We start from the raw sequence: 12544 nt of genomic DNA on the forward strand, positions 1-12544 counted from the left end.
ACCAGGACTGGAGCTGGAGAGGCTGAGAGACCCTGAAGCAGGCACAGCTGGGGCAGGGGTGGTGGTGGGTTCAACTCCCGGATGGGGCCGAAGTCCCTTCCAGTTGCTCATCTGTGCCCACAATTCAGCAGCACATTTGGCTGGTGCACCAAGGAAACTTCTCTGCGGGGCCTGTCTGTTCATCCAGCAAACAGGATGAAAGAAGCCAGCACCTCCCTCTGCTGAAACCTGGTCCAGGAACGAGGTACCTGGGTAGGGGGAAGCGCAACGCCTGTGCGGGCACAGGGTTGAATCAGGGCGGATACAGGGGAATCAGATAGGCCAAGAGGAAACAGTTACAGAGGAAGGGAAGCTTGCTGGGGAAACTGGAACCCAGCAATGACCCAGGGGAAAAAAAGGACCCCAGATTCTGAGCCCTCAATGAGGGCAGGCAAGTCCCAGGCGAAAGCCTGCACTGCTGCATCCACAATGGCAACTGCAGCCCTGCCAGACCCAAGCCTGGACTGCAGGGCCCCAGAGACAGCTCACTGACTCCTGCAGCCTCAGAGCCCAACTGGGTGGCCACATTCACTGGCTGCCTCCCCACAGGCTCATCTGGCTGTCCCTCCCTGGGAGGGGGCAGGGAGGCCAAGGGCCCCCGCAGTCCCTCAGGGTCTCCACAGACCTGTGGGAGGACCTGCTCAGGGCTCTAGTGCAGGGCAGACGGTGCACTGGTCTCAGAGCCCATCAGCTTGATCCCAGGCTTCTGGGTAACCGGTCCTGTTTTGGTCCCATAGCTCTGAGTCCAAAAACATACCTGTACCAACTGGGTCAGCCAGGAGAGGCTGACAGGGGGAACGGGGGCCTGTGCTGGTGCCCTCATACCACCCTGGGTCTCCCTGTGTGGGCAGAGCAGGGATTGCAAGGCCTGAGGTTGGCAAAGGGCTCCCGGCAGGGAGGCGGGTCCCTGACACTCAGCAGCTATTCACAGCCACCATTGCACAGCTGTGCTTCCAGCCCTGGAATTCGATGTCTGCCTGGGAGGTCGCAGCCAATCTCCTTGCTGTACCTCCTGGCCCTGCAGATAAGTGGCTCTGATTTATGTAAATCCAGGTGATGCCTAAATAACATGCCCCGTACACATGAACTTACCCTGGACCTGTATCTACATGGCAGCCGTGCACCCGGCCGTGCCAAGCGCTACTTTCCTAGCTGTGGGGAACCAGAGGGGTTGCTGAGCCTCCGTGCCCAGGTTGAGGGGCCCCCCACAGGGCCGAAGGGACACCTGGGGCCAGTTGATCTGGGCAGCAAGAGTGGAAACCCTGGCTGGGGGCACAGTTGTGAGACGTGAGACCCTTCCTCTCAGGCTCACAAATCCAGCAGGTTTGTTGCAGGAGACCCTCTGCCTCAGGACAGAAACATGGCCCGATGGGGACACTGGCCATTGGCATCCACACCTGGCAAACTATTACAGCCTGTGCAGCTCTGATGAGGCTCTTTTCTGCAGCATCAATCTATTATCTCCATTCACAGACATGTCTTATCATTCAACCTTCCTGAAACTTCTACCTCATAAATCTGTGACTACTAAACACTTCAGCTTCATGAAAAGCACCATCTAGATGAGAGACTGCCAAAGACAGCACCCAGATTCCACCTACTCCCCCCTCCACCCACCCCATCTTATACACAACCCAGAACCAGTCACGCGTCGTTCAGTTGACTCTTGGCAACCCCATAGGCTATAGTCCGCCTCTGTCCGTGGAATTCTTCAGGCAAGAATACTTGAGTGGGTTGATTTCCTCCTCCAAAGGACCTTCCCAACCCAGGGATCAAACCCAGGTCTCCCACACTGCAGAATTTTTACCATCTGAGACACCAGCGATCCTGCTTGAGGGCAATTTACTAGCAAGAAGCGCTCCAGGTTGCTCTTGCTCATTACTGAGTCCAGATCCCAGATAAAAAGGTAAGTGAGTGTACAATTTCCAGAGACAGTCTTGAAACTTCAAGAAACCACACTCTGGTCGCTGAAAAAACCACAGGCTGAACCCACCCTGGTGACTGCTGCCCCCTGGTGGCCACGCATACTCTCTGCAGGTCACCTGGAGCAGGAGGCTGAGATCCCCCATCAGGTTCTGGATGCACTGTCGACCTGCAGGGCGCCTGCAGCGGCTGAAGGCGGGGTGGGGCCACCGGCAGGTGTTAGGGGTAGAGATGGAGAGGGGAAAAGACAGGAGGAGCGGCCAGAGCCAGAAGCAACTGTCCTGGCTGGTGGCTCGGATATATACAGTCCGTGGAATTCTCCAGGCCAGAATACTGGAGTGGGTAGCCTTTCCCTTCTCCAGGGCATCTTCCCAACCCAGGGATCAAACCCAGGTCTCCTGCATTGCAGGTGGAGTCTTTACCAGCTGAGTCACAAGGGAAGCCCAAGAATACTGGGGTGGATAGCCTATCCCTTCTCCAGCAGATCTTCCTGACCCAGGAGAGCCAGGGCCTCCTGCATTGTAGGCGGATTCTTTACCAACTAAGTTATCAATCAAGGTGCCCACAGATTAGAGGTGTGGGGCGGAAGGCAGGGGGAGGAGCTGAGAGTATAGTGGTTCCAATGCCATCACCTTTCACCCCCAACACAGGGCCTGTTGTGCCTGGGGAGTCACTGAAGGTCCCAGGCCGTCAACAGGTTGAAGCCTTCCCCAAGGGCAGTGTGCCCACCAGAGACCCTTCGTCCCGGACGATAAGCCAGTGTGCTGGGAACACCAAGAACCCAACCTTCCCTCTGCCCCCTCCCCGCCCTGGGAGCCCCAGGGCAGGGCAACTGCTGACACCCCTGTCCACCCCAGGAAAGAGATACAGCCCACGGAGGACACGCAGCCACTGTAGTGTAGCTTGTTTTTATTTATGTCCACAAATATTTCAAAAAAATTACAAAATACTCAAATGGAGAGAACACAGAAGTCACAATTCTGGGTGTCTACTGCTTACACTGTGTTATCTCATGGCAAACTACTCATATATACATTTAGCTTCAAGATATATATAAACGTAGCAAATCAGAATGTACACTCCGCTCTGCTGCTGCCGCAGTGAAGCTTGACCTCGACGACGTGAACAAGATACACGTGAAACACGGAAACGCAAAACTCAACTCCCAACCAAGGCAGGAAACCCAAACGGAAACCAGGGGGTTGGGCTTCAAAGACACCGCGAAGGTCTGGGGCCTCCTACACACACTGGAGTTGACCAGTGAAGGTTTCAGGTTGTGGGTTTTTAAATGGAAGAATCTCAGTGCTTCACCTGGGGACATGAGGAGAAAACCAAAACCAAACAAGAAAACGCCTTCAGACAGTTTTCAAATACAGACTCCCAAGTACTTCACTCTCTCTTCTTTGGAAAAATGGACGATAGAGAGAGGAGATCAAGAAGGTGTAACTAAACGGTAGGCATCATGGTCTACCAAAAGGGAGAAGAGGAAGGGTGGGCAGGCGGGGGTGTCCGTGCAGGAGCCGGGAGCAGCAGGAAGGGGCCTGGCTCGGAGCCTGAAGCACTGAACCTGCCCCGATGGCACATTGCTAGCCCTGGCAACATGACTGCTCCTGGCCAACCGGCCATGAAAGTGATGACAAAGTTTCCATCTGAGCCTGCCTCCCCTCAAGGAGCTAAAGTTAAGGCAGAAATGGAATGAGAGAAAAATCAAAGAAAAAAACCTACTACTACAAACATTTTCAACAGACCAAACAACCCCCTATCTGTCCCAACTGAAACTGAACATGGTTTAATAGACACTGGAAATGCCCTCACCACAGGTCTGAATCCAGAACCTGAATCTGAGTTAATACCTGCTGGTTTCTGGGTCAAAGTGCCAGCCTCTCGTCCCACCCCTCTGTGGTCTGGGACATGCTCCATGCCCGCTGACCCCAGGTGGGACTCCTGCTCTCTTTTTACTCTTGGCTGTGGCCCCTGCACATCATGGCAAGAAAGGCCCTCAAGGGTCTGAGAGAAGAGGGACAGACAAGGTCATGTCCAGGCAGAAAGTTTGATAAACAGGTGCATAACGGCCCCCTAGTGTCCTCACCCTCTGTTCTGGAGAAAGGGCATCACATGGGCACCTTGGAGAGCAGAGGCAGGCTCCAGGCTTCCTGTCCCCTTGGAGAGGCCCCCACGTGGAGCCTGCCTCCCACTCTATGTCTGCGACTCCTGTCCTGCTTCCATGAGGCAGAGCGGGACAGCAAGTATGGTGATACGAGGACACAACACAGGACTGCCACCCACAACTGGACACCTCCGGGATGCTCTGACCCCAAAGCAGCCTCTGAGCGGGGCAAGGATGGCCTGGCTTCCCCACTAGGAGATCCAAATGACCACACACACCAGAAAGCAGGCTTCTGACAGATCCTTTGGCAAGCACACGTGCTTAGTGAGAATTGTTTGCTTCAATTTTCTAGGATGTTTATGAAATAGTCCAAATATTTGGAGGGGAAAAAAAAAAGGCAGTTCAACCAGACCAATCAAATGAGCGTGTACAGAAATCTACAAGGAAATCTACAACCAGACACACAGGAACATGTGCTTTCGCGCCCGCAGAGACAGAACGGGGGACACTCAACTCCTGCGCTCCCGGGGCACAGCGAGTCGGCTGAGCTCACCGCAGTCTGCACCACTGGCAAAGCACGAGCCAGGAACAGACATGAGCGAGAACCAAAGCAGCAACACAAAGAAACGGCTTGTAATGTTGTCCCTGCAAACCCCTGGCTGCTCCCAAACCTAGCCCCTAGCCTCCTCTGCCCCTTTGTAACTAGTAACGCCCATCTGTTCCCTTTAATTAAAGGGATAATTATATATAACTTTTTATTAAAAAATCAACTCTGTATTCTGTCAATAGCTGGTAGGAATTCACAATTAGTGACATGGCTGGAAAAAATAGATCAGAATAGTAGTTCGTGGAAGGAAAAAAAAAAAAGGCTGTTCTAAAATTATTTATTTACAGACGTAAAAAGCCATGCACAGAACCTCCTCAAATTATGAAGATCTCCTACAATGTATTAAAATAAAAGATTTTTTAAAAATTATAGCTCTTGGATTCCAAACTCAGATGCTGCAGACCGTGTGGGTTCTGGGACACACGCAACTGAGTGTGTCTGCACGCACTGAAGGGTGTGAACTGGGATCTAGCACCTACTGAGAAAAATCAAGGAAGGAAAGGAAAGCTAAAGCCAAACCCCAAGACTGCAGGGGCACTTTCTGGGTGTTCAGTCCAGTCCAGGACTCACTAAGTTTCTGGGGGACTGTCATGCAGGGAGACCCAAACCAGTCTCAAGGAATCCTCTCTACAAACGAACACTATGTATGCTGATACATTTTTAGTTGTGGGGTTTTTAAATATATAAAGAAATCTTTAGAAGATATTCTTTTTGCCTTTAGAGCTCCTATTGTATGTAAAAAGTCCTGTTTCTCTCCCCCAAGAATCGGGGTTTCCACAGCCAGCGTTAACAAATAAATAACTTATAACTGCTTGTCACCTTCTTTCTTCAGTCGACTAGAAAAGAAAGGAAAAAAAAAAAGGAAAAGTCATAGGTATCAGGCCTGCAACTGGAAGGGTCTGGACGCCCGAGCAGCCGCCACACTGCTAACCCCATCCCCCCCCCCCACCATGTCTTTCCTCTTCAAGACCCTCAGGAGTCCCCTGACTGGCAGGGGAACAGCCTGGCACTTGCTGATATGGGGTGGGGAGCAGGGTGGGTGCAGCTGGGAGGGGCGGGGGTGGGGACCCACAGGAGGAGGAGACGGGGGCCCGGCCTCCCCCAGCCCCGCCCCGCCTCACCTGTAGTAGTCCTCCTGACTGGGCAGGTGGCCGCCATGCATGTGGGGGTGTCCGTGCAGCCACTGCTGCTCCATGGCCAGCCTCTGCAGCTCGGCCGACTGGGCGTGCATGGCCTGCAGCTGGTGGGCCGCCGACATGGGGGGTGGGATGGCCCCAGGCAGGTCTCGGGGGTAGGGGGTGCCTGCCAAACACCAAACAGCCTCTGCTACAGAAAGGCCAAGGCAGTGGCCAGGATGAGGCCGTCAAGGAGGTCAGGTCAGGAGAGTGACTCCCGAGGGGAGGATCAAGAGATCACCTACTGGGCAGGGACCAGCAGAGCAGAGCCTCCGCGGAGAGAGAAGTGCAGTCCCTGCACGCCACCCCCCCCCAACTCCCTTGGGGCCCCTCCTCCTCAGCCTCCTGCCCATCCTCACAGAGGCCTGCCCTCAGCCCTCCTACTCCCTCTGGGCTCCTGCTGTGCATTTACAGCCCCACCCCCAGCTCCCCGGGGGCAGGGGTCTGGCTCCCAGGGCACCCAGGTATCTTCCCCCCACACAGGGGAGGCCCGTGCTGAACACAGAGTAAATGCATGAACGGGACATCAGACCAGACCCCTGACCCAACCCTCCCTGGCCCCCTCCTTCCCCAGGCGTCTTCTTACCAAAAACTGGGTGACGGAGCATCTCGTGCTCATGGGGGGGCTGTCCAAGCAGAGGGTTGGGGAGGGTGCCAGGGGGGTAGGGAAAGCGCGCCAGGTGAGGGCCAGCGGTCAGGGGGTCGACCAGCGGGTGAACGGGGCCTGCTGAACCTAGAAAAAGGGGCAGAGGCACAGGGCTCGGGGGCCGCTCCCCCTCCTGGGTGGTATTCACAGCGACTTCCTCCTCTCCACAGCTGGCTTCTGGTCACCAGGCCATCAATAACCCTGACCTGCTAACCCAGAGTGGCTGTCGCCCTCCCTGCCTCCCCGCACCTGCATGGAGCTCCAGAAAGTGACAGAGTGAAGAGCTGACCACGTCTTTCTTCACCAGTCTCTTCAGCAGCCCCAGTCTCATTTTGGCAAGGACACTGGATCTGCAGCGCCCCGGAACCAACTGCCCCAGCCCCATCCTGGGCTGGTGAGGTCCACCGCCCCAGGCTGCCTCCCTGGCTCTTCACTCACAGGACCAAAGTGGGCGCTGCCTGACGGGTCTCAGAAAGTCCTGGCCTCTCCCAGTGGCCGTCTCAGCATGTCGCCTGTCTGTTCCCTGGAGTCACCCTCTCTGGCCCCGGGGCCTCTGCACCCACACTCTCTAGGCCTGAGGACGCTCCTTCCCTGGCTCCAACACCTCCCACCCTCCAGACGCCTCTCTGCAACAGTAGCGCTGCGGCTCTCAGCTCTCTGCTCAGTCTTCCTCCAGAACAGTAACTGTTCCTCAAAACTCAGACACATTTATCGACTGCCCCCAGTGGAAGGTGAACATGAACAGGGGTGTCACCAGCTTCTACAGCTGTGCTGGGAACACTGCGGGTCCTCAGTAAACCCCTGTCAGGTGAACGAACATGCTGAAAACAGTCGCCTGTCCTCTCGCAAGACTGAGGCCCACCTCAGTGGGCTTAACCACAAACGATCCTGGTGCTGGGACCATGGGCGAACGTGACAGCTCCTGGTTCCCGCGTCAGGTGGGGCTGGGGATGTGTGTAGGAAACTGGAGGTTGCCCTCCTTCCCTCTGGGGCCCGCCCTGTCCGTTGTCTCCCTCCCCACCCAGAAGGGGCCCAGGCCCCCACAGCAGGCCCTGACCCCCCCCACCCCGTCTGGCCAGTCTGCAGAGCCGCCCAAGGGAGTGGGGCTCCAATCGTGCCGGTGTCAGCCTCAGACCAGCCTGCACCCCTGGCCACAGACCAGTGGGCCTTCCAGAGCTCTTGCTCCTGGAGTGGACAAGACTGGGTGGTCCTGGCCAGGTGAGCCAGCTCAAAGCCAGCAGAAGCCCGAGCCCTGTTCCCCGAGGGGGAGCAGAAAAGCTCTCACTGATGACAACCCCCAGCTTCCCCGGGGTGTCCTAGTTGCCTCCATGTGGCCCCAAAGGCTCTGCCCTGCTCCTCCAGCCCTGTCTCTTGCTCCCAAGCAGCCCCAGTGAGCACAGGCCACCTCCTCCCTCCCAGCTCCACTGCAGACACAACTGAGAACCCAAGCTTCATCAGGAGATGGCGAGCAGAGGGCCCCAGGTGACTGTGGAGCAAGGGGGGACGCTGGGTACCCCCACACGTGCCAGGAGCTGCAAGCTCTGCTCCGGACAGCAGCCCCACCCGGGGTCCACAGCCCCCCACCCCCGCAGACCTGCGGTGGGCGCCCACCTTGGTGGAGGGGGTCCTGCTGGTGGAGGTGCAGGTGTGAGTGGATGTGGGAGTGCTGGTGGTGGTGCGGGGTCACGTTGAACATCTGCAGCCGGGCCAGGGGGTCGCTGGTCAGCGAGGCCATGCGCTCGGCGTGGATGCGCTCGGCTGCCAGTCTGTCCGGGTAGCTCATCTCGGGCCGCAGCTGGGGCCCGGCCAGGGCCAGTCTCTCCCTCTCCAGGGGGTTCAGGCCAGGATGGAAAGACGCAAAAGGGTGGGGGCCAGCAGCAGGGGGGATGGTGAGGGCGCCGTGCCGGGCGAAGTGCTCCATGGGGTTGGCGGCCGGGTGCAGGGGGTCCAGCTCCGGGGGCTTCACCTCAAAGCCCGGCTTCATCCGCTCCCGCAGCTCCCGCTCCCGGAGCTCCCGCTCTCGGATCTCACGCTCCCGCAGCTCCCGCTCACGGATGGTGGGGTCGACGTTGTAGAGGCCAGGCATGTGGTAGGCCAGCAGCGGGTCGGTGGGGTTGAGGGGCACGTAGAAGGGGTGGTTGCGGTTGGTGGGCGACATGACGTGGGGCCGGGCGTACTCGCTCAGAGTCCGGAGGGCCGGCGTGTCAGGCCCAATGTAGGGGGGCACGGCCGCGATGGTGGTGGGTGGGGGCTCAAAGGATGGCCGCATGTGGCCGGGACCACCAAGCTGGGGGTCGCTGAGGCGGCCTTCATGTGCTGAGCTGGACGCCTTCTGCAAGAGGAAAGAGGCTGTGAGGGGCGGGCGCCTGGCCCCTGGCCCAACCAACTGGGTCCCCTACCCCACCCCTGGTCCAGACCTGCCGTGACGGGGTACTGGGGCCCAGAGGGATCAGCATATCGTGGACCCAGAGGTAAGGCAGGTGGGTGCTGAGAGATAGCAAAGGGGTGGCCCACTCAAAGCGGGCGCGGGGACCAGCCCTTGACGCCCACGGAACAGGCTGCCCTCCCGACTCACGGCCGCTCGCTCGGCCTCGCGCTCCCGTTCCCGCTCGCGTTCTCGCTCCTTCTCCTTCTCCTTCTCCCGCTCCCGCTCCTCTCGCGCCTTCTGCTCTGCCTCCCGCTTGGCCTTCTCGATGGCCTCCTCCCTCTTCTTGGCCAGTTTGGATCCCGCCAGAGGCATGAAGTACAGGTCGGTCCGTGCACACGAGTTGTAACCCCGGTCCAGGTGTTTGTAGAACCTACAAAAGGCCCGGTGTCTCGTGGGTCCCAGGCGAGGCCCCAGGTACCCCTTCCCTCGACGCGCCTGGGTTCCCGGGACCTCTACCTGGCGGACTGGCTGGCATGGCTGGGGGTGTCCACCACAGTGGGCTCAGGGGATGGGCTCCGAGGCGGGGGAGGGGGGCTCTCGGGCTCCTCAGCATCGTCCAGAGCCTCTTCCTTGATCTGGACAGTGGGGAGTGGGCAGGCTGCCCCCCCAGGTACGCTGCCTCCCGAAGAAACGGCAGCCGAGCAGGGCGGCTGGGCCGAGGGGCCAGATCCCGCCGGAGGAGTAGAGGTGGGGGGGCAAGTCGGAGGGGTGATGGGAGGGGGGCCCCCAGTGACAAAGGGGTGTTGAGCAAATGGGGGCTGAGGGGGCACCTGGTGGAGGCCCGCGGCGGGGTGGGAGGTGGCGGTGGGGGGCAGGCCCTGGCTCTGGGTCAGCACCGGGGGCTGTGCAGGGGACGAGGGCAGTGGCTGGCTCTGTGGCATGAGCTGCAGGGGCGGGGGGTGGGCTGAGGGCGGGTGGTGAGTGGACAGAGAGCTCAGGGGCTTCAGGGCGGGAGGGGGCGGGAGGTTGGCGTTCATGGAGAAGGGAGAGGGCCCCGCGAGGTGAGGCGGGTGCTTGTGAGCCTGGGGCGCTGGCAGCTGGGGGATGGGCGTGGTGGGCGGGGGCTTGATGTGGGGCATGGCCAGGGGTGCTGGGGGCAGGGGCTGCTCCCGGGGGGGCTGCTGGGGCTGCAAGGCCGACTGAGGGGCAGGGGGCTGCAGGGAGGTGTGAGGGTGGGCTGCTGCCTGGGACACCTGGGGAGGGAGGCCAAAGGGCTGTGGGGGCCCCGGGTGCTGCAGTAGGGACCCAGCCTGGAGGCCATGAGGGCCGGGCGGGCCCTGACTGTGCACGGGGGGCTGGGTGTGGGGCGGGCCGGTGGTCTGGCCAGCCGGGCCTGTCAGCGGCTGCAGCGGGGGGTGTGGTGAGGCCAACCGCTGTGGGTGGAGAGCAGGCGCCTGCTGGATGTGGGCATGGGGAGCAGCAGCTGAGGGGGCCTGTGGCTGCGTGGGGGGCTGTGAGGCCGAGGGGGACCCCTGTGAGGGGGCAGCGGGGGCGGGCGTGGGCCCCGGGGTGGGCAGCTGGGCAGTCCCTGGCAAGGCAGAGGAGGGGGCTGGGGCAGCCCCTCCAGGAGCCTGCAGGGCAGAGGGCTGTGTCGTCTGCTGGGCCGAGGAGTCCGAGTCACTCTCATTGTCCTGGGGGCTGGGAATGCTGGGGGACGTGCTGCGATTGTCCTGGTCGATGTCTTTGGGGTCACTGCTACCCTCATCATTGACACTGCGGCTGTCCGAGCTCTCTCCCTCGCCTTCGGATGGCGAGTTGGGCCGGCTGATCTCCTAGGGTCAGAGAAGGAGGACGGAAGGTCAAGGGGAGCCGGATGCCCCCTGCCCCACCACACAGCAAGGTCTGGCTGAGGAGGCAGCAAGCAGGGACCACAGGTCCTGCCCTGACTTCGCCAGTCTTGGAGGTGCTCTAGGTCCCTCCCTGGAAGGCAGGACACGGCCACAGCCCAGGGGGCTTCTCAAGGGACAGGAGCTGCTGGGGGCAGTCAACATGGTTCAGCCTCAAGCCTCACCTGGGTTTTTGTCTTCTTGGAGGTAGTCCTGTCGGCCTCTTCTGTATCCGAGGTCCCCTTCTCCCGCTGGCGCTTGGTGCTCTTAAGAGGGGACGTGGCTTCCTCCTTCACCTTCTGTAGCGGGAAAGCCCATGAGAAGCCTCAGGCCAATGGATGGCCCAGCAGTCTCAGGGAGTGACAACCACTTGCTGACCACTTGGACAACCTCAGGGAGTGACAACCACTTAAGACTCCCCCTACACCATGCTCCACCCCCAGAAACAAAAAAGCTCTGGAAGGGGCCAGTGGGGCCAGGAAGGAACAAGTATCTGAGGACAGGAAACTCAAGGCAGAAGCAGCCCCCATAGGTCTGTGCTGGGAATTACGTAGACCTCTTTTTCCAGGCCTCAGTCTGTAACCCTAGGCGAGGCCTTGCTGGTGCCCATGAGGTTCCATGAATGACCGAGAGGCTCAGGGGAGCTGAGTGCCAACTCCAGCAGCCCCCTACCACCTGCCCTCCCGGCAGCTCACCTTGGCTGACTTCTTCACTGTCTCTGATTTACTATCGTTGCTGGAGGTGCTGGCCGCGCTGGGAGAGTTCCGGCCACTGGAACGGATGTCTTCATTGATGGGCGAGGCACGACCATCAGGGCTGGCTGGCTGCTTCTTCCGACCACTGCGCAGTGTAGACATCTGCCCAACCCCAACCGGAGGCTGGTGAGACTCGACCCCAGTCCCCACACAGGCCACCTGGGCCCAGTTCCCAGGCAGGAGCCTCCAGAGTAGGTCAAATCCCAGCCCCTGGCAAACCATAACCACCCCTGGCTGTCCCTCACTGCACAGGAGTCAACATGGAGCGAAGCAAGGAGGGGGTGAATGGGTGAGTTTACATGGAAAAGAGTGATTCTCAGCTTAAACTCGAAGCTCTCATCTCCTCTAGGGACTGTCCTGAATGACACAAGCTGGAAGTGGGCAGGGCTGTCTGAGGGGCAGAGGTTGGCCCGAGTGATGTTACACCTGAGGTCGGCTTTAAGTCACTCCCCCTCTTCCGTCTGCTCCATGGAACTGCCTGCTCCTCCCACCAAACACACACGCACACTGGAAGATTTCACGTGACAGGATGGGAAGTGACCCAACGAGATGAGCTGTCAAATAATGCAGCTCAGCTCCTAAAACTCCCAGGCCTTGAGGCCATTTCTGCAAGGCCACGGGGCTCAGAAGGGAGGGGGGGTACAGTGACTCATGCTGGTCCACCAGCTCCCCGAGGAGATGCAAGGGAGGAGAGAACCAAGAGCTCTCCCCAACAGGCCAGGCACGTCCCCTCCAGGGTCTGTTCCTCTGCCTGAAATGAAACACTCCCAGCCTCCTCCTGGCAGGTGCGGCCCCAGACTCCAGAGACGCATGCAGGCTGCCTGGCCGAGGGACTCACCGAGCCACGACTCCGCCGTGTCCTCATGCTATGCTTCCCGCTGAGCCCATCGTCTTCCTCTTTGACGGGCTTGAACATAAAGGGTGGGGGGTCCACAGGCTTCTCAATGGGGGGCAGCTCGCCGTACTTCTTGAAGTGGATGCGGCAGTCGGTGCACAGCAGGATGTTCTCCCTGCCCCCGTGGTGCCAGTCCTTGGAGG

General features: G+C 59.5%; 1 protein-coding gene across 6 annotated transcripts in view; it reads right to left on the reverse strand.

Moving 5' to 3' along the window:
* Nucleotides 1-2854: 2854 nt before the first annotated feature.
* RERE (arginine-glutamic acid dipeptide repeats) overlaps nt 2855-12544 on the reverse strand; it is a 435792-nt gene continuing 426102 nt past the window's right edge. For 5 of the 6 annotated variants that reach the window (XM_043486137.1, XM_043486133.1, XM_043486134.1 and 2 more), the window contains 9 exons: nt 12345-12544; nt 11447-11608; nt 10937-11050; nt 9382-10697; nt 9073-9295; nt 8109-8829; nt 6438-6584; nt 5798-6002; nt 2855-5512 (listed from right to left, as the gene is read on the reverse strand). In XM_043486137.1, the coding sequence (XP_043342072.1) occupies nt 5479-5512; nt 5798-6002; nt 6438-6584; nt 8109-8829; nt 9073-9295; nt 9382-10697; nt 10937-11050; nt 11447-11608; nt 12345-12544 (3122 nt within the window). In that variant the 3' untranslated portion in view covers nt 2855-5478. The remainder of the gene's footprint in view (nt 5513-5797; nt 6003-6437; nt 6585-8108; nt 8830-9072; nt 9296-9381; nt 10698-10936; nt 11051-11446; nt 11609-12344) is intronic. The other variant, XM_043486136.1, reaches the window with a different exon arrangement.

Source organism: Cervus canadensis, chromosome 13 (genome assembly GCF_019320065.1).
Source record: "Cervus canadensis isolate Bull #8, Minnesota chromosome 13, ASM1932006v1, whole genome shotgun sequence".
In the NCBI taxonomy this organism is placed as follows: domain Eukaryota; kingdom Metazoa; phylum Chordata; class Mammalia; order Artiodactyla; family Cervidae; genus Cervus; species Cervus canadensis.